This window comes from Tricharina praecox, assembly GCF_024521635.1.
Source record: "Tricharina praecox strain CBS 144465 chromosome Unknown BZA05scaffold_5, whole genome shotgun sequence".
NCBI classification, from domain to species: Eukaryota; Fungi; Ascomycota; class Pezizomycetes; order Pezizales; family Pyronemataceae; genus Tricharina; species Tricharina praecox.
In genome coordinates, this window is record NW_026250407.1 from 1,652,511 (window position 1) to 1,672,876 (window position 20,366).

The 20,366-nt window shown below is 52.0% G+C and overlaps 7 protein-coding genes across 7 annotated transcripts; 4 read left to right on the forward strand and 3 right to left on the reverse strand.

Annotated features, from left to right (window-relative positions):
• Positions 1–632: 632 nt before the first annotated feature.
• On the forward strand, positions 633–1,507 carry BZA05DRAFT_442780 (uncharacterized protein; the record flags this gene model as incomplete). Its single annotated transcript, XM_051486783.1, has 4 exons — positions 633–696; positions 836–966; positions 1,026–1,098; positions 1,152–1,507. The coding sequence occupies 4 exons, from the start codon at positions 633–635 to the stop codon at positions 1,505–1,507; spliced, it is 624 nt and encodes a 207-aa protein (XP_051342340.1).
• Positions 1,508–2,319: 812 nt separating this feature from the next.
• BZA05DRAFT_416722 (uncharacterized protein) lies at positions 2,320–3,260 on the forward strand (the record flags this gene model as incomplete). Its single annotated transcript, XM_051485417.1, has 3 exons — positions 2,320–2,381; positions 2,441–2,511; positions 2,581–3,260. 3 exons carry the CDS (start codon positions 2,320–2,322, stop codon positions 3,258–3,260), a joined length of 813 nt encoding a protein of 270 aa, XP_051342341.1.
• Positions 3,261–3,890: 630 nt separating this feature from the next.
• Positions 3,891–4,623, reverse strand: BZA05DRAFT_465325 (uncharacterized protein; the record flags this gene model as incomplete). The annotated part of the gene is made up of 2 exons (XM_051487758.1): positions 3,985–4,623; positions 3,891–3,922 (listed from the first exon to the last, which is right to left on the reverse strand). The coding sequence occupies exons 1-2, from the start codon at positions 4,490–4,492 to the stop codon at positions 3,891–3,893; spliced, it is 540 nt and encodes a 179-aa protein (XP_051342342.1). The 5' UTR covers positions 4,493–4,623.
• Positions 4,624–5,076: 453 nt separating this feature from the next.
• BZA05DRAFT_442783 (uncharacterized protein) lies at positions 5,077–5,452 on the forward strand (the record flags this gene model as incomplete). Its single annotated transcript, XM_051486784.1, has 2 exons — positions 5,077–5,300; positions 5,371–5,452. 2 exons carry the CDS (start codon positions 5,077–5,079, stop codon positions 5,450–5,452), a joined length of 306 nt encoding a protein of 101 aa, XP_051342343.1.
• A 2,844-nt stretch (positions 5,453–8,296) lies between these two features.
• Positions 8,297–10,566, reverse strand: BZA05DRAFT_442784 (uncharacterized protein; the record flags this gene model as incomplete). Its single annotated transcript, XM_051486785.1, has 4 exons — positions 8,297–9,571; positions 9,629–10,129; positions 10,186–10,281; positions 10,339–10,566. 4 exons carry the CDS (start codon positions 10,564–10,566, stop codon positions 8,297–8,299), a joined length of 2,100 nt encoding a protein of 699 aa, XP_051342344.1.
• A 4,498-nt stretch (positions 10,567–15,064) lies between these two features.
• BZA05DRAFT_442785 (uncharacterized protein) lies at positions 15,065–16,609 on the reverse strand (the record flags this gene model as incomplete). The annotated part of the gene is made up of 2 exons (XM_051486786.1): positions 15,065–16,467; positions 16,528–16,609. 2 exons carry the CDS (start codon positions 16,607–16,609, stop codon positions 15,065–15,067), a joined length of 1,485 nt encoding a protein of 494 aa, XP_051342345.1.
• An 876-nt stretch (positions 16,610–17,485) lies between these two features.
• On the forward strand, positions 17,486–18,595 carry BZA05DRAFT_442786 (uncharacterized protein; the record flags this gene model as incomplete). The annotated part of the gene is made up of 7 exons (XM_051486787.1): positions 17,486–17,564; positions 17,617–17,790; positions 17,847–17,936; positions 17,996–18,064; positions 18,124–18,234; positions 18,281–18,373; positions 18,423–18,595. 7 exons carry the CDS (start codon positions 17,486–17,488, stop codon positions 18,593–18,595), a joined length of 789 nt encoding a protein of 262 aa, XP_051342346.1.
• Positions 18,596–20,366: the final 1,771 nt, after the last annotated feature.

Below are 20,366 nucleotides of genomic sequence, written 5' to 3' on the forward strand. Positions count from 1 at the left end.
TGTTCTTCCGGACCTGTGCTCACAGAATTGCGGCTGAATCTTCCATTCAGCGCAGCATTTGTAGAGGTGCTCCCGGGTCTGTGTCTTGTAGCGGCACCACCCCTTACCTAGATCTCTTCATATTGACGCCTGACTCTAGATCATGATCTTGAAAACGTTTTTATCGAACGATTGTGATATCGTCTCCATGTATCTCACATAGCCGGAGACTGGTGTACGTTCCGAGCTGAACCCGTGGGCAAGGGACAAAGACCGCTTCAAAATCCTGGGCCTCTTCGGAGGCGAGCGATGCAGCCAGGACTTTTTAGATTTCCTGTCCACCACTGATGCCGCGGATATTGCCATGATCTACATAGGCCGTATGAAATCAATGCGTGAACTAAAAAAACCGGATTGTAGGCGGTTCAGGTTTCAGCAGTCCCGGACATGTTCGTGACGCAGTGTCCCCAGTTGGCTCGTCTTTTCTCCGTCACTAGTAGGCGTTGTTCAGGTCGCTCGACTCCTTCACCAACCACGTATTGTCGAACACCTTGCCGCCGTATGGACAGTAGCCGCGGTAAGCCTCAGTGCTGGGGCGCATTCGACCCCATATTGTCACGTGATGTACTAGCCGACGGGCGTGTTGAGGGTGAATGAAGCCTGCGCAAACCACCCTTCACTACCAAGTGGTATTGAAGTTCCGGCGACTCGCCGAGGGTACGCACTCCGTATAAATTGTTCGATGACAACCTTTCTTCCTTTCCTCCTCATCTCTCCGGTTCCTATCATAACCCAGATAGCAACGATCGCCACTACTTTCTTCCTTTTCGCCAACCCTTTCGCTGTTACCAAAAAGCATTCACGGTGAGAGTCAGCTGCTACTATGCGCTGATCGGTGTTGCACACGACGCAACAACCGAAGAAATACAGGCAGCTATCGAGCTGGCCTTCGAGGAGGCGGATTCCAACGGGATAAGCGTCAAGACTGTACTTTCACGCAATATTGACCACGATGATGATAACCCAGACTGACGCTGCAGCTATAGCTGCGCACGGCCTACAACGTATTGACGAGCCTGCGGCGTCAGGAAAACCACGACCGACGGCATGCTCATGGATGTAAGTTGCTTGCCCCTGCACATACCTACCTCTTCCCTCGCTGATGGTGTTAGGTACACTGTGCATCTATGAGCCCGTCAAGCGGAAGCCTGAAGTCGCGCTCATGAAGCCGTGGGTCGGAATGCCTAGCGAGTCGCCAATCGATCGCACAGGCCCCGCACCCAGAATCTCCGAAGGTCCAGACGTCACCCAATCGGTCGACGTGTATGAGACCAGCCCACTTCGTGCTCTCTTAGCAGTACGGAGTAGAAGACGGCAGAGGAAAGGTCGTACTTTTCTTCAGCCGCTCTGGGAAGCTGCGGATACGAAGACGCACGCGGCGAAGGAGAAGCTGGTGTTGGTGGCAGAGGGGACGACCACGGTGGATTCGATCTTGGGACAGATGGGGTGGACCATCGGCGCTGAGTGAAGCGACATTCCATGGCCACTGGTTACGTGGTGAGGTTTTTTACCTTCAGGTTTTCCTCTTAAAAAACATCGTCTTCCTCGCCGCTGCGCGAGTGGACGAGGTTTTTGCTTTGCTGCTTTGCTGCTGCTATCACAAACAATCGAAGGGTGTGCATTCCCACCTATGTGGGGTGAACCGTCGGTACGTGATGGATGGGAAAGGGGGGATCATCCGAGAGGGCCTAAATGACTAGCAATACGATCGTGCGCCTCAACTACCGCTTCCGCTCGGAAGGTAGCAAAGTCTCCGGCGGTTTGCAGTTCTTGGAGACCATATCAGAATTGTTCGGTGTTAAACATGTTTAGGAGCATGTTCTATCACTGGTTTATAACCATAGATCTAGGCATGGCCCACCTACCGCTTTCGCTCAGGAGATAGCAATGTCTTCAGCCGTTCGAGGTACATGGAGACGTTATCAGAATCGTTCAGTACAAAAATATTTTATGATCATGTTCATTCACTCGTAGATATAGAGATCTAGGCAAGCCTTATCTTCAGCTTCCGCTCGGAAGATAGCAAGATCTGCGGCTAGTTGAGGTACATACGGACGGTATCAGAAACGCTCTGTCAGTGCGGTCCCGAGAACACGCGGTATCACTCGGATATATGTGAGGACATCACGGTGCCGAGGTTTTTTGGTGTTTTCTTCACCGACTCTACTACTTGCTCTCGAGTTCAGTTGCTTCCAACTCACTTTACTTTGTCCTTACTATCCCCTATCTTTACTGTCTTCCCCCACTCAGCGTCTGTCGATTAATCACTACTCCTCCACTATGACTGCGAAAGAAACCCATCCGGCGACCGAGATGTCGGTGCCCACCAGCGAGATTGCACCGTACGGCTACCATTTGCAGCGAATCAATAATAGCCACTGACATCTGAAATTAACTCTAGGGCCAAAGAACAGCAGCCCTCCCTGAACGCGGAAGATTTGCAGTCCACCTCTGAGCTCATGCGTGATCTAGGTACGTGATTCCCAGTTTTTGATTCATACCGGCGGCCACAGAAGTTGATGTTTATCACCATGTGAACAGATGGCTTCCTCGCGGCACTTCCGCTCCCCGAGGAGATCGCCTTCAAGCCCCTCATCGTCGACGGTAAGAACGAGGTCGACTTTCCCGAGCCGGAGGTTGTGGGGTTTAAATCGGTGATCGACGGTGACGCCGGGGTTTACCAGCGCAGTGACGGTGCAATTCCAACTCAAACTCCCATCAAGGCGACGAACGAGACCAAGAACGGAGCGGGCAGCAGCGTCAAGTCCGTGATCGACGGTGACGCCGGGGTCCAGCAGCGCAATGATGTTGCAACTCCAACTTCCACCACGACGCCGGTGAAGAACGCGATCAAAAATGGAGCTGGCAGCAGCAGTGCTGAGAGGCGCAGGAGGAGGGCTAGCGGTGCGACCGGCTCGGCAGCGGAGAAAGCTGCCAAGATGAAGCAGGCGCTCGCTGCTAACCGGCCTGCTGAATCGACGCCGAAATCGCTCGCGGTATTGATGCGTCGTGTTATCTCGCTTGACGATAACCTGGATGAGGGGCTGCGCGCTCGCATGCTGGAGTTGTCGTTTGCTGCTGACAGGGAGGCGGAGAAGGAAGCGCGGCGTGCCGAGATGGCAGAGAAGACTGGTGGTAAGACGAGGATGCCTGCGCTCGAGGCGGGAGATGGCGGAGAGAAGGTGGATCCTGTCACGCAGTTGGTGCGCAATGGCCGTTAGTTTTCTAGGCTTACGCCTTGAACCCCGCCGCTCATGTCTAAGAGCTGTAGGGCTGCCTTTTCTGAACTGGCTCTCTTCAATTCATCCTTACCATTAGGGGTGAAATAGAATTCTATCCGTCTTCTTCATATGCTGTGAATATCGTCAAACAAACTCGCTGATGTCAACTCGACATATGCAAATGCTCGTATTATAGCTCCACTGTCTGGCCGAAAGGTCATCCGCAGACCTGCTCCGGCGACAAAACCACCTCATCTTCGGCAACCCAATAAAAACCGGTACCAGATCAACAGAAAATCCAAAAAATAACTCCGCAAAAGGCTCCCAGCGCAAATCAAAATTCGACCCTAGTAAGAACAAACAGGCAAAGCAAACAGGTGAAGAAGACAAGAATCGATGCAACAATCAATGCCAACAGGGTCTGCAGCCCCATTTCCACCCGGTCTTTCGTGAGAGTTCCGATCAGTGCTTGTTGAAGAAGGTCTTCATCTGCCAGACGTTGACTTCGACCTGGGATTCAGACCCGCTCGCCCACTTGACGACCCGCCTGTTATACAGTGTATTAGTAACGAACTCGGTAGATAGGGAGGGGGAGGACAGTACCTCTTGTAGCCACCGGCCACGCTGCCCTTACGACAGTTGATCATGATATCCAGATTGGCCTGTGCAGCCCATCCGCAGCGGACACATGAATGCAACGTGGTGCAGATATCGGTAGCATCACGCCAGGTGCGATGTAGCAGCTGGCATCCGTTTGGCGAGGGCCACTCCAGACAACACCAGTTGTTCTTGATGCTGTTGAGGTACTCGATGTTCTTCTGGATGCCCTGCCACCACGGGGAGGCATCGGAAGTCTCGCAGACGTGCCACTCGACGATTTTGTCGGCCCTACCGGATTTGGCGTCGGGCTCCACCGAGGGGGTGTACCGGATTCCGACGTGCTCGCCGGGGTCGACGATGGGGATGGAAGCGTTGGGGAAGTGCTTGCGGAGTTCGATGCTCTCCTCGTCCTGCAATTCGAACGGCTTGTAGTCGAAACCCTCGGGGAGCATAAGAGCGTCATACATTCCCTCAAAGGGAACCATCTCGTTGTAAGCCTTGAGAGCAACTTCGTTGAACTTCGCTTCGTCGAACGGCTCGGAGGCTTCGCCATCTTCAACAGGGAGGGCGATGGTGGTAGCCACAAAAGCGAGACTGATAAGGGCTAGGAAGAGGTTCTTGAAGTACTTCATTTTAAAATAGATGGTGGGGGTAAGTGTGAGGTTATTGGAAAAGATGGTGTAGATTGTGGGGGGTAAGTGTGAGGTTGTTCAAAAAGGGGATATGGGTTTGATGAAGATCGTTGATGGTGAAGGGAAGAGGATGGAGTGAAACGGAGCGAGAAAGCTAGAGAGGTTTTATAGAAAGTGTGGGGTGGAAAGTGCCCGCTATCAATTCAATTTCACGGTAGCGTTCGCCTGGCTTACCTCTCCGGACTAGCGGCCAACCCATACTATGACTTGAGCCGCAGGTCTTCACGCGATGCGTTGCGGGAAACTGGGGAAGTACCGGGATCTTTGGGATTCGATCAAGGCAGAGAATCCGATCTCAAACTCCCTCATTGCCTGCCATGGCCACCTCAAAGCAGATGCGTGCAATGTCAAGCCAGTCTATACACCCTCCCCGGCTAGTTCTATATTGCTCCGGCATTCTTACATTCCTCCATTCCTCCATTCCTACCATTCCCCCATACCATTCACCATCTTTTTCCCGATCTCCAGCTCCTATCAAATACTTTCTCTACCGCATCCAGCTACCTCAAATGCCATCACAAACCATGCCGTGGCGTCCCAGGAACGGTGTTCTCTACACTGCTCTACCCGTGAGTTCAAGCACCGCGTGGTCGACCGTTTCCATTGGGCCCACTGCTAGTTTATTGACCGGTGATCGTCTGATAATCGTTGTCACAACTCAGATTGCTTTGGAAATGGCCCCGTTGCCGGAACCCGAGGTGATGGAGGAGCAGGAGGTCAAGAAAAACGATGAGTCGGGCTTCAAGGGGTCACTTTCTTCTGCCTCCACCTTACAACCTACCTTCCTGTTTCCGAACTGACAGCTATGTTGTGACTAGATTCCTCAAGCATAGACTTCGCAAGCTGACAGCATCGACGTCTTGCAAGACGCGTATTCGGAAGCTCGTCTGCCTTGCCTGACACCCCCGCAGAAACGGCGCCGTCGGATCTACTTTGACTTTCGAAGAAGATGCGTGTAAACGATGATGGACCTGTTGTTGATGCTTGATATTTCAATGTTCTGCTTCGAGGAGGAATGATACTATGTCCATGACGATTGGGTTATGCTAGTTTACGGGACGGAGCAAGGGACGCGGCAGTGAGATTTACACTTCACTTGACCATTCCTGAATAACATATCGACAGCCGAATGATTGCTGTGCTTCAGTCGCATGGTCAAGAACCTGCTATTCGCACCATACTCACCATAGCCTTGGCTTTACAGACCGACCACCAACCAAGCCATTTCCAACGGAAGCATTTCACGCGACTCGAATAGCTGGTATGCTAGTAATCTTGCAACGGCGGTTTATGCGTGAAATGAAGGAAGAACGCCCAGTATATACAACCTGAAAACCCCGCGCACTTCTTCCAGAACCAATGTGCAGAACTGCGTGCAATTTGAGCTTAGAACTGAAAAAGCTCGTCACCGCGGTACCCTTCAACGCCAGATATATCCATCGCTGGGCGTGTGATTGGTAGCACGTAAGTTATGTAGAGATGTGCTCTAGACCAACACGCAGCATCGGAATACACAACAATATCGTCAGCCTTTTCTTCACTTTTTCTAATACGTATCGAGCCCTGGCCCCTGGTTTATCCGCGATCAATCCCCGAAGTCATTGGCACTGACAGTCCCTGTCGATCTTCGCTTCAACTCGCGTAGCTCAGTATTAAACCCTGCGAGACAGGTCTCCCAGCCTCAACAAGCTTCATCGAACCTCGTACCTCAAAAAGCACCATGGACGCCACAATGTTTGTTGGCGTAGCCCAGCAACGGAACGGTGAAATGAAGCAAGATGAAGACTTTTGAGGCCATATTCAACCTCGAGGTGAAATCTTATATGGCCCTTTTCTGCTGCTTTAGACTAACCCGGAGATGCCTAGTGTCGACTCTGTCGGACTCTCCCGCATTCCGAAGAACCCGATCCGGCCAGCCACCATCCTTATCTTATCGAATCGATCGCTATGATCTCATTCCACCCCTCTATGCTACATACCAAGGGCACCTCTCATCGTGGTGGTAGCCAACATTTTTCTACGAGCCCGGAAGCATTGATCTCCTAAACTCCAGTAGTCACTACTCTCGGGAGAGCGCCATTACTATCGAGGAAACGCAATCGGAATCGTACGCGGAGCCGAGGGAGAACCAGCTGCAAACGCCCCGTTAGAGTTCCAAGAAAGTCACTGGAAAAGCTTCGGCGATGCGCTAAGTTCTCCCCTTTTCACTGAGCCTGAAACCCGGACGAAATATCCGATAACTTCCTGATTTACCACCTCCTCGATAGCGTTGCGGACACCTACAGACCCAGAGTCGATATCCTCTCCTTCTAACCCGAGGATAAGGTTTCCGTTAACTCCCTAACTGCCAAACCTATCGAGTACGGACTACGAAACGTCGCTAGTACTTTTCAACGGCAATGTCGAATCGATACCTCGAAAGCACGGAAAAAACGGCAGAAGCGGGTGGCAGGCCTGGGAATCGTCCGTCCCGTCCGTCCGAGGCTGTGCCCCGGACGAGACGGAATTTGTCGGGCCCGGAATATCAAGGACTATAGGGCTCCGGGCAAGCCGGAGGACGACTGGGGCCCCATTCGGGCCCGGATATTTTAGCGCTAATACTAGCCTTGGGCGGTGGCGTAGTGACGCAGTGGCATAGCAGGCAGGAATGAAGCTAAAGAGTTGGCAGCACGGCGATGAGCAGACAGCTAAGGGCGTGGCAGCACGGCGAGAATTAAGGAGTTGACAATGGGTACTCCCGTATGCGATGGGATGCAAAATTCTCACCGGCCAAAATATTCCGGACAGCCGGCACCGTACACTTAGTAGCCAGCCGCTTCCGCACTAAACATTTTCGGGCCCCGGGCTTTTTGGACGTGGGACGGAGCCCGACTCGTCCGGCTAAATCCTCGCCCCAGATGGGACGGCGCCGCCGGGCCCCAATAGTCTTCCGCTCGGACGGACTATTCTCAGGCCTGGCGGGCGGTGGCCCTACGAGCAACGAGAAGATTCAGGAGGCACCGGTCCAGCATGCTACTTGCCTTTACACATTGCCGCTGTTTGCCGACTTTTGGGTGGAGGGGAAGCACCACGATAAGACCCACAGTGTCACCCTTTAGGTACGACGCAAGTGCATCAGCTGTCACTCGTACGATTGCAACCGCTGTCACTCGTTTGCTTTGGAACTCACTGTTGCTCACTCGCTGTGTCACTCGTGTTGCACACGGATCGCTGTCTCACACAGGCACAGTTTATATTCTTCGTCCTTCGCTGGCAAATACAGCATCTTTCTGATCATTCACATTTCGTCCGTTGGCTTGACTTTGTCAACGTGACACGCAGCGGAAGTCGTGCTTTGAAGGCTACAGTGATACTAGAGTGTCTGTATAATAGTAGCGGATCCCGCATCTAGTTGTGAGCACGGATTTAGCGATCATCTCCTGCCTGATGACAAAACAACCATGTGTATCTTCAAAGATTTACGCATCTATTCCTGAAGTCTGTCCAAGGCTCGGGGTGGTCCCCGCTACTGGTAGAATGAAGAACGAGACGAAATCAAGATGTCTAGCGAAGTGCACAGGAACAATCACTCTTCACACCATTCACGGCGGAGATCACTTTACAAGACATGTGGACAAAAAGCACGCGAATGGCAGTCAACGATTCATTATTTCTAACGATCATGGGACTGGAGCTTCAAAAGGAGGTGAAAATCCAAAAAAATAGTTCCAGATCCCACCAAACTGACTGTCCGAGGGCCTGAACTCAGTAATCACGATCACTTCCATCCGATGGTTCCCCGGAGGAGCCTGGGGTCTTCTTTTCGGATGAGGGTTTCATTGTGTTAGTCGGGACTCCCACTATCTCCTGAAGGCCTCCGTCGTTATTGGCGAGAGTGGGGCCTTCGTTCTTTTTCCTTGTGACCCGTGGCTTTTTCTCCTTGGGTTCTTCACCTGTATCGGTGGGGCCTCCGTTGTTCAACTCGTCGAGACCTGTAGTGTTCGTGTCACTGCCTGCAGCCTTCCTCTTCCTTGTGGCGCGTTTCGTTTTCATTGCAACTCCTCCCTGTTCCTCAGGAAGGCCTCCATCATTTAACTCGACGGGGTCTCCATTAGTATCGGTTGGGCCTTTATCGGACTTCTTTAGGGGCTTCGAAACCCGAGGTTTAGCGGGACCTGCACGGCGGCGCGGTTTGGGAGTCGGCTTGGTGTCATTCGTCTCGGTAGCATCACCATCAGACTCGTCCGTGACTTGGCCTTCGTCAGTCACATTGCGGCGTCCTGAAACCCGAGGTTTAGCGTGACATGCACGGCGGTACGGCTTTGGGGGCGGCTTCATATCATTGGTCTCGGTAACGTCACCATCAGACTCATTCGAGACTTCCTGGTAGATCCAGTAGGTCTTCTTGGGGCGCTTTGACACTCGAGGTTTAGCGGGACCTCCACAGCGGTACGGCTTGGGGGGCGGCTTCATGTCATCGGCCTTGGTAACGTCATCGTCAGACTCGTCCGAGACTTGGCCTCTGTCGGTCATCTTGCGGCGTCCTGAAAGCCGTGATTTAGCGGGACCTGCACGGCGGTACGGCTTGCGGGTTTGCTTGAAATCATTCGTCTCGGCAACGTTATTATCGTACTCGTCTAAGACTTGGCCTTTGTTGGTTGTCTTGTGGCGTCCTAGAACCCGAGGTTTAGCGAGACCTGCACGTCGGCGCCGCTTGGGAGGTGGTTTCATCTCATTTGTCTCGGTATCATCACTGTCGGAGTGGTCCGAGAATTCCTGGCGGATCGAGAGCGGAATCCCGGACACAAAGTTCATCCTGTAGGGAGTGCCCTCCTCCGTGACGGTAACGGGGGGGACGTCAAGTTCCCACGGGGCCGTGTACTGTGTGGCGTAATCACGAGGTTGCCGGTCGATATAATCCAGATGCATCCAGTGCTTGAATAGGTATCTCTGCTCCTTCGTGAGGTCCGCCTCCGCTGACACTATCTCCTGGTGACTGATGGTAGCTTCAGACTGGCATGATACGTAGTTGGGCGTGTCCTGCGGGACGAGACATCTTAGCATCCGCGAAATCAGATGTGAGTACCGAAAACGTACACGTTCTATACTGGGCTCAAAGCTGCAGCTAGGAGCGCACACGTAGTGCTCCTCGTGCGGGGGCTGCTGGAAGAAGTCGCCGAAGGGAGCTTCAAAGATATACTTGGTCCCAACCACCTTCATCATCGACGCGTGCCCGAAAACGCAGCTTCCATGTGTTTCTCTATATCCGACTTCCATTGTGTATTTTGGTGTGACGTCATTCTGGGCGACGTTGTCCTGGATGATCTTCTTTTGGGCGATATGGCGGTCATTCCCAGGGGCCGCGTGGTGGTTGTGTTGTTGCAGGCTCGCGTTACCCATTGCTTGGTAATGCTCCTCCTGAGCCCTTTCCAACATCTCAGACAGCTGTGTTTCAGCATCAAAATTCATAATGGCATCCCCAGCTGGAACGCCATTCGAATGGTCGAGTTCCTCAAAGCCGCGATATGAGACGGTATCTAGGTGGTCGCCGATGAGCTTTGAGACCTGAAAATCCCCGTAGGCACCCGCGTGTGGGTGCTGATAGTATGTTAGTACCGTCCAGAAAGGCGCAATAGAAGTCAATAATGGCTCACCCTCTCAAACAAATTCTGGTAAATTTGTTTGAGTTCGCCCTTACCCATTCCTTCCAGGGTTTGACGGACTCCGGCCTCGATGAGATTTAATCCGAGCTGATCAACGTTATCAGCACCGGTAAATGCAGCCCAAACAAAAACAGGTTAACATACTTGCTTGAGAACGTCCAGATAAATCTGAACTTGGGGAGGTCTCTTCGGAACGAAGTTCACCGGGATTCCTTCATACCCCTGCCAGCCGGTGGCCCAGGATTTCGAAGGTGTATAAGCTCCATACAACCTGTCGCCTGGGAAGCGACCGTTATTGTAGTACTCTGCCAACAGGATTGGAGCTCTTCCGGTGTCCTGCTCAACGACTAGGGGAGGGTACAAAGACGACATCTTCGTGGTGGTTGATGGGAGCCAACCGAATTTGCTCTTCGGAGAGGAGGGTATGCGTGCGTGACTATATCAGTAGGAATTGGTGAGAGATCGTTGGCTGTGGGTTTGTGGTAGAAGTGGTTGGAAGGACAACGGGGCGAAGACCGAGTAGGAAGGAAGCGAAAGCATTAGAACAGCCGTGCCAGGTTATATGACGGCGTGACCACGTGGCTATAGTGGCGTAGTTTTATGCGCCGGATCGAAAAGCGTGCGAACTTGGCCTAGGCAATTGTGAGTAGGGCTCCGATTAGTTGGGTACTGCGGCTTAAAAATCTAGAGCACTACAACCCCGCAAAGTTCAGTTTCCGCAAAGTGATAGCAGTCGCTAAGCTGTTGCTCACCTGAGGCTGTTCCCAGCACACAATCGTGCCCTACAATTCTGTCAGGCTTTTTTGGCAGCTTCACGAGATGTGAATCTTCACTAGATATCATTCGTATCGAGATTGTTCCAGCTATGCAATTACATCGCAAGCAGTTTCGTAGCGGACGACTGGAGGGCGCGGGGCGAGTGCGAGGGCGCGGGGACGAGTGCGGGGGCGGGGGCGGGACGAGTACGAATGGTAGAGAGATATACTTTCGGGAAAGGCCAGAGCGGAGGGCAGGGAGAGCCACATTGGGGCCGCCTGACGAAAGCTAGGTTGAACAGTGGCGTGGAAATGTGGGGGGGTGGGGGGAGGGGGGGGGCACGTGTAGATGATATTGCCATGATCTAGATATGTCGCATGCAATCAATGACTGAACAAAGAGCAAGCAGCTTCGCATTGATCTAATCACACAGATGTTCTGTTGCCTCTTCCTACGAAGCAGTTCCAAATTTGACGGGAAAAACAAGGCTCCTTCACGACATCTCATTCGTATTGAGATGTATCCAGCTATAGCCTTCGTTCTGGATTTCATAATAGCCAAATATCAGGCGGCTGAATACGCATGCCAGGCCGACCGTGGTACGAAGGTTGTATACCAAGTGACATCGGCGGGTCACGTTGCGCAATCACAGGAGGATGTAGACAAATCTGCCATCTTGCGTTTTGGGAACTTGATAACCTGCTGTTGAATACCAAAGAACTGGTAGCTTGCATTTTGGGCTGCCCAGTGTCAACGTGCACAGGATGTAGAAATTCCTCCCAGAAGGGCACAGACACGGTGGGTGTATATTAGTTCGAAGATCCAACCTTCAGTGGTACCGCGAAGACAGCCAGGCTCACGTGTCGGTGTCTAACCCTGACGCCACGCTGTAGCGCCGGTGCCCTAACAGGGGCATCATTGAACGAAAAGGATGGCTTCAGCAGTAACTGTCCATACAAAACAAGGAGCCCACCCTTTCCGCATTGCCCACCGGGGAGGTTGCACCTCGGCACCACTCTATTACGCGGTGAATGCTGCCTAATTTCAAGACATCACGCAGCATGCCAGGAGAAACCACCTTTCCCGATTAAAGAGTACAGATACGCCTAAAGGACGCCGAGTACTAACGTTGCCCTGATCCACGCCCCAGCGCGCATATCAAGGTCGGCCACGAGCAGCGCAACCTTCTGTACACCTGTTCACACTGCTGTCCCAGCATGGGATCCAACAGCCAAAAAAGAGGAAATAAAACCATTCACTGAGGCTTCTGGTGCGGCTTTTGGGATCAAAACAGCACCTCTGCCCACATACATGGCAGACGCGAGTGCTGTCCGGGTTCTCTGTCCAACAGCGTCCGCACATCCAGAGTCCTGGCATGCGTAATTTTCGATCGCTTGTTCGTCGTTCTCTAAGCCGGTGGTGAGTAGGTGGCATAGACAGGGCGGCAGATGTATATGTACGGTTCGCCGAGGGAGCAGGTTGAGAGGAGTCGGTGCCCGTTAAAGACAGGCTGTCACTCTCAGACCTGTGTTTCAACGGCATGCGACGCGAACACCACGAGCGACCATGACGTGAGCTGTTTCATGTGGATCAGTTTAAGTCGATCTCGTGGAGGGGGAACTTTGCTCGTACGTTTTTTCCTACCTATATTGGCTTGCTCTCAGCGCATGCTTCGACTCTTCGCCGTCCTCCACATCGTTCCAACCCAGACCGCCACGCCAAAACGTAGTACTACTAGCCGGGAATTCTGATAAAGAATTCACATCGATCAGCTTTTCTCCCGCAGATCCAACGTTCCCTCCCCATAAAACGTGGGAATTGCGTTCACGGTAGCCACATACTCGATAGTATGGCGATAGAGTGTAAACAACCGAGGAGAACGTCTTCGTCGAGACAGGGCCATACACTCGCTTCCGGCAACGTGGGATTGTTCGCTAACTCTATTTTTGCTGACATTGACAGTAACATTCGTGCTGAAAGAGTTGACGTCATGATACGAGCCGGCTGTGTGCAATTTCGTTGTGTCGGGCATCCGAGCGTTCGTGATAGATCGTCAGGCTTCAGCTGGGCGGATCGGACACGCCTCGACGCCAATTTCGCGACCTCCGACGCATGACTTTGTGTATGAGGTTGCACTCGCGGGTCCGTTGCACTGAAGTTTGTGTATATCCGACCAGGGCTGTCAACCGTCCGTCCCGTCCGTCTTTGAGGTTGCCCGGCCCGGGACGGAGTTAGTCGGGCTGAGGAGACCAAGGACTGCAGTCTTCCGGGCTGGTGAGCTGAGGACGGATACCCTACAGGGCTTAGAATTTACTGGGACACTAGGACACTGCTAGCAGCGTGGCGCCACACAGTGGCGCTGGTGTGCAGATGTGTGGCTGTGCACCTCTATCTCGCAGTGTCTCTCACGGTATAGAACTTTTACACCATCCGCGTTCCTACTTCCAGCATTGTCTATCACCTGAGCGTTTGACGACTCTGAAAATTATGCTCAAGGCTGAAAATTCTGTTGGTAGTTACCGCGCTACTCCGCAAACTAGTAGTCAGCATAGCACGCTAATGCTATAGGTACCTGGCGGGTATCGGGGCTTTTCGTCCTCCGGACGGAATGGATCAGTCCTCTGGAAAGCCTGCCCGGGACGGGACGGACGGTTGGCAGCCCTTTATCCGACGAAACCGGCGTTGTGATTCGGGGGTAACGATGCGGTGTTGGCTGCCACGGGAGAGAAACAGACTGCGGGACAGGCTGTCAGTTGCCGATATATGTGTAAAAGCAGTCTGGGTGACGTACTAACAAAGGAGGGATGTCACTGCTCACATGACCTCAATATTCTTCAGGCTCCATCTTTATCCGTCACAAACCCTACGAGATTGTCCCCGATGTTTGCCGATGTGACGATGGTTGCCACAGACACCCGTTGAGGTGTTGTAGGAAGACGGAGGACTGATGGACGGCACGGCCGGACTCAAGGAACTGTGATGCGAAAGCGGAGACCCAAGACAAGGAGACCCAAAAATGATGGGACGAAAACGGTGATGAATTGTGTGGGTTGTCAATGACGATATGCGTGATGTTGCAGAGAATGACTAGGACGAACAAGATGAAGAGTCAGACCATCATAGGAACAATGGAATACAACTCAACGTTGACCCTCCGCATCGGGTATGATCCTAGTCGCACCCCCGTAACAGCAACACTGAGTCGCCTGGAACCCCGCACTCCTTCACTGTCTAACAAACGGTCGTAACAGACCGTAACAAGCTCCAGTGACGTCATGCAGTCCAGCTACACTATCAAGAAAGGCACTGGTCCCTCGGTCGGCTTCCGTTACCTGACACATCACTCGTCTATCGCTTGTCTATCACTCGCATATCCCGTGCAGCTCACCTGCTTCTCCAGTCTTCCGTCATGCCTTTTATTTGTCCATCACGTGCCGATACTACAATTTGAGCTCCCTCCTCTCAACGGCATAAAGCAAGGACGCAAGGATAGATACTATTCTCACAGCCGTAGCCTTTGCCGAGCTTCCCGGAAAACATCACCGCCGGCAACCTCAGCTCATCAATTCCACTGAAGTGCATGACGAAAGCAATGCAGTACGGTTTGTGCGAGGTGCGAGAATACCATTTATTAACTTCAAGTGTATCGGAAATGATTATATTCGACAAACTGTGTATGACCTCTGGACAGGAAAGAACTATGGGGATTGCAGATGGAACAAAAATGAGATCTGATTGAGACGACAGGCAACGTGGGCTTCACGACAGCGAATCAGAATGTCATTCTTTGCGCATAGTGAAGTCCCATCCCCCAAAAAGAAAACCGAAAGACAGAAAGCACGCACAAGTACATGTCGGGAAAAAATAATACCATGAAATGAAATGCCAAAAGAGTGACTGGGGATCGGTGCAGGGAACGGAAAAAGTTTGCATGAAAGCGTAATTCACTATTGTGAAGAAGAAAAAAAGGACTCGGATAATGTCAAAGGCGATGCCCAACAGAAATGATGTGAACCGCAGCTTAGTCGCAGAAAGTTAGCAGAACATTACCGGCATTAGGAGAAAGAATCTTACCTCGACTCTGTGATTAGCTCGCAGAGCGGTCTCCCGGGAATCAATCCCGTTTAACTCGCTTTGGCGCGGGAAGTTCGTTGAGGTTCGGAAATCTGTGTTTCGGGGACTTCATAGGCGGGGGAAGTCTCGCGAGACCGTCGCTGGTGTAGACGCCGAAGTCGTTGATTAGCGAGGTGTGGCCAGCTGACGTAGCGCAGTCGGGTATGTTCTCGCTTGGGCTGTGTTCGCCCTCATGGGCCACGGCTTTTTCGGTAACCGTGGTAGCCGTACGGGGCTGTATGCTGTTGGAGGTAGTTGGATTACCGGCAGCAATGGCATGGGTCCGTGTTCCTCTGTAGCGGACATCCGCCGACGGGGTTCCATGAGTGTAGATTTCTTCTATGCCCGTATGGTCGTCGTGCGGTGTCCCATTCGAATCGCCGCCCATGCCGTGAAGCGTCGCGGCAGTCCCGTCGTTGGCCGAACAGCCACCGATATCTCCCAGGGGAACGGAATATTTTGGCCCATCTGGGGTATTTGGGACGAATAAGGCTTCCTGTTTGGCGACCGTCCGCCGCCCACCGCTGTCAGCGTCGTCCAGACTGTCATCGCGGACCCCGCGGTGGTTCAGACGCACCCGCCGTCGCTCGAAGGCTGTTAAGTCTTCGACACACTTTTTCATTTCAGAGTAATCGAGACGGTCCACTTCATGAGCTCCTTCGTGGTTGCCAACAATGCTTGTGTCACGAAGGCAGACGTTTCCTGGGGGATTGCTGGCCTGTCCCTTCCTGTTCGTGGCTGGCGAGGGGACGAGATAGTTTGAAGCCGCAGTCTTTCGCTTGTTGTAATCTTTGCACAGTGCCACATTCTCTTCATCAATAACCCCATAGCCAACCTCCGTCCTCTCTGCTCCTTCGTCTTTCTCACAGCAACCTTCACCATCGGCGTGATCCTTTAACACGTCTTGCTTCTGACGGCTAGTGACTCCCGGAGCCGTGGGCTCATTTCGATCTTTGTGGCTGCCAACCAAATCCAACATGTCGGCAGCTCTCTCATCAGCGGCGGTGTGCGTAACTTTCGCTTTTCGTGACCGAGATCCGTCTCCCCGATAGTCGGGATCAGCGTCTGAGTCGTCATAGTCGTCCACGTCCTGCACCGTATATGAAATCACGATCTTTCGGCGAGTACTTCTTCGTGGTTCGTCTTGCTCTGGAGCTACCTGTTTGCTCTTCTTCGGCTTTGCAGCGGTAGCCTTCGCAGGTTTCTTCTTCCGTGGAGCAGATGCAGGGCGACGGGTATGCAGGGTGGACTTTGGGGGGATGGAGGGCGGCCGAGAGACAGTAGTGCTGACGATTGCTGCACGAGGGGTAGCTGGCGGAATCGGAGCTTCTTCCTGCACAGTGTGTGTAGCTGGCGTGGCAGACGGCGATGCACTCGGTATCGGACGGGGAGCTCGAGCTGTGGCTACTACAGTCAGTATCTGCGATGTTTGATAGCAAAACTCAATGTTTGCAGGCTACATACCATGGGAGGTCGCATGCCTCTTTTCGGGCTTTGCTGGGCGATGTCGCACCCGTCGGTCGACACGGTGGGTAAAGCGTGCCATGGTAGATGGACTGATCAGGCGAATGTCAGCTTTCTAAAACCGGTCTGATGCTTCGTTTATGTTGTGAGCGGCATCACCTGTATTTGACCTCAGTTGGAGATACTTACTCGGTTTTGACGTAGGCCTTCGGGTTTGTGGTTGAAAGAGGCAGGGTCGAGATGGCGAGGCTAATGGGAGGGTGGAATAGATCGTGGTGTAGTTGTAAGGGCGTTTAGAGGAAGAATAAAACCAGTAATTCGCACGTAAAACGGCGGTAGTTAGTGTAGAAATGTATCCATGGAAGTAGGTGATTGTAGAAGCTTCGAGTGGAAGTTCAGAGCTCTGCCCCGGATGAACTTTGCACCATCATCAGTTGATCGATTTTTGCTCCTACACATGCGAATCGACAGTCCAAGTCCAACAAATATCACTTCCCGTATAGAGAAAAACGGGATGGGTATTTCGTCCGGTTCTGTGGATTTTGTGGCTACGATAGTCGAAAGATACAGCGGTCATCGTCGAGTTTGACCATTCCTTCATTCTAGAGGAGGGCATTCCGTGCTAGGAGCGGGGCGATCCCTTTCTCGGCGGTGAATTTCCATTCTAGGACTCCTGCAGCTCCACGAAGTTTTCGCGGACGGACTGGTGTGCCAGGAAAGCCTTCTCTCGCTTCCTTCCTTCCTTCCTTCATTCCTCTCTTCTCCACTCCACTTCCTTCAACTCCTCTGCTTTCCACACCACTCCTCCTCTTTCCACATCACTCCTCTCCACTCCGCTCGACTCTAGTCTGTGGTATCTCCAATCTAGCTGCTCTCATAATTTGATCGTCTGTTACAAATTCTCCAACGCCCAATGGATTCTCAAAGGCTTACACCTCGTTAGGAATCCATCTCCAACATGTCCACCCCTCGCCTCCCCCACGTGGACACCCCAGAGGACGGCCAGTCAAGCACCGAGAATAGGGCCGTTGCTAATGGTTCGGCACCAGTTCCTCTATAGCAAGCGTCTCATACTAATCATCCTCGCAGTGCAACGCAGAGGTGCCATTCCAGCCTCCAGGCTGGCCACCATTGCTAAACGGCCCGAGGTGAAGCATCGTGTCAACAGGCAAAAGGGAGACTGGCATAGATGGGCTATTGTAGTCGAAAATCCTCACGAGGATGATGAGGCCGCCGACGAGCGCGGTGTTACTCGTTGGAGCAGTACGTCATCTATGCTAGTTTCGATCGTCTTAGAAGTTGATGCTGACCTGATTTAGAAAGCTCCCGCACCGCTTCCGCCACTACGGCGGGGAAGCGTAGGATGGTGGCGGTCCTCGTGGCCGAGCGCCGCAAGGACGGCGACGGAGGTATATAACTAGTTGCAACCTAAATCTTAAAAACAATGACTGATATGGTGTCGCAAAAGATATTTCGGTGGTCGTCGGCGGAAAGCAGGCCGACAACAGGTCCGACGTTGGGCCGTCTCCCAGCAGGGGTATCTCACCTCTGCAGTGATGAATATTGACATTGGGTGCTGATCTCATACATTGACAGATGCTTGGGAAATGGTCGACGATGATGACGAGGAGGAGGGGGGTGTCCTCCTCGTCAGCGACAGCGAGGATGATGGTGATTCAATCACCTCTGGCACCAGTGGTCAAACCCGTAAGTTTCCACACGATACATTATGGAAGTAACTAACATCTTCCAGCTACCAGACCGATTCCGATTCCCGGTGGTCCAATGGCAGCCAATACCGCGATGCAGTCCGCTGAGCCACAGTTGGGACAGATCACGACACCAGGTATTTTCTTCTGCTCTACCATTCGATAATAATGTCTAATAGCGGGCAGATGATGATTCTCCGCTCTCCAAGCCAGTCAACACATGCGGACCCACCACTGAGTCCGAAAGCGAGGACGAATGGTTTTCTATGTATGGGTATGCTGCCGCGGAGCGCCTACTTGAGAGCATCCGAACAGCTATGCTCGACAACAATGACGCGCCATATGTTCTCCCGAACTGATTTGTTTCTGCATTTTCTGGTGTTTGGCTTGCTTAGGTGTTTCTGTTTTTTTCTTGTGTTTGGCTTGCTTCGGTGTTTCCCTTCTTCTTTTCATTCTTATCTTTTCCATATGCATTTCTTCTCCCTCCTGTTTTTCTTCTCATTCTTACTATTTTTATATGCCTTTCTTCTCCCTACCATTTCACCTTTACTTGTCGTTTCCTTTATTCTCTTTTGATTTTCGTTTGCATCTATTTTTCTTCTTCCTCCCCATCCTATTTTAATTATTTTCATTTTAATATACTTCATTCCCCGTTTAATCCTCTCTTGACTCTTGCGTTTCTTATCCTCGCGTCTTTTGTACAATACTACTACACAGCAGTGTCCCCAGAGATTATTTGCTGCGGGGACAATGACATGACTTGCGGTGGCTATCTCTGACAAACTGCACCCACATTACCGTACTCCGAGATAATGGTTGATAAACAGTAACGGGGGTAACTACACTAGGTGCTATTATCGGAATGACGTCCGTGTCCCCTGTAGGGAGCCCGAAAGTGAGAGTCGTGGACGGTGGCGGCGGTGTTGCATAGCGTCCTTGAGAAGAAGTGCCAAATAGTGGCCAACAGCGAGACAATTCTCCTTGTTCCAGGATGCAGGCTACACAACTGAACTACACCTACCACCGCCTCACTATCATCTCTAAATACCAGCTGGCGTTCCTCAACTTGACGGCGAACAAATCCTTGCTACTACTCTGTTACCAACTCTTCCCCCAACTCCCTGCTCCCCCCCAGTGGGCTGCATTCGTTTTCGCCGTCTACGGATTGAGCTTGTGGCTGTCGTTCTCCTGCATAGTAGTACCTATTCCACATCGCCCATACTACACAACTCCGTGCACGATACCTCCTCTAGTTCCAACGAACTTCGATCCAGAAAGCAGCCGTACAGCGTTCCTTCAACATTGATCCTCGAGATACAGCCATTCCTGCCACCCGGTTTTCCCGGAACTAACACGTGTCGGATACATCTTTTACGGTAACTACTTCGGTCCCAGTTATAATAATCATTATCTTAATTCAGCACGCAACTGCCAGTCCTACAATGCCAGCCCGCGAAAGACATTCCCCGCTCTCGGCTTCTTCAAAAATCGTCAGTCGTTATTCAGACTTGTCGCTGCTGCAGAGACATGTAATGTCACTCGCTAAGCGAGTGACCATCGGTGAAGATTTTCGTTTGAAAGTTGAAACACGGAGCAGCCGGTAGTCACGACCGCTTGCATTCGGTAAATAGGCTCCAATATTTACTGAGAAACCATATATTACACTTTGATAGGAACGCATATCGCGTATATACTGCTGCCTAGAGCCCCAGCGAAAATGTCAATGGTATAGTTGAGCTGGCTACGAGATGGCCGGCGCGACGAGCTTGAAATGACAAAACGTCATTGAGGATTCAGTTATTTGCGATAATATTTGAAATAAAAACAGACTATAAGGGCTCCCTCAACTCTAAGCAACCTCCTCGTCATCGCCCTTCACTTGGTCTTCCATATCCTTCCCGTGACCTACTAGTAGGTGGCAATCATGTTTGCTACGGTGTAGTTACTGCGATCCCTACGTAAAATTGCTTATCGGATGGCTTCTTCGCCGCCGAAGTGTCACTCTAGGCGCTAGATTGGTGGTGGGACGGGGTAGATTAGTGATCTGATAAGTACGATCTGATAGTGGATTCCAGCGACAGTAGCAACCACAACCGAGTGATCTAGCGGAATTCGCTGTGAGTTGGGCGT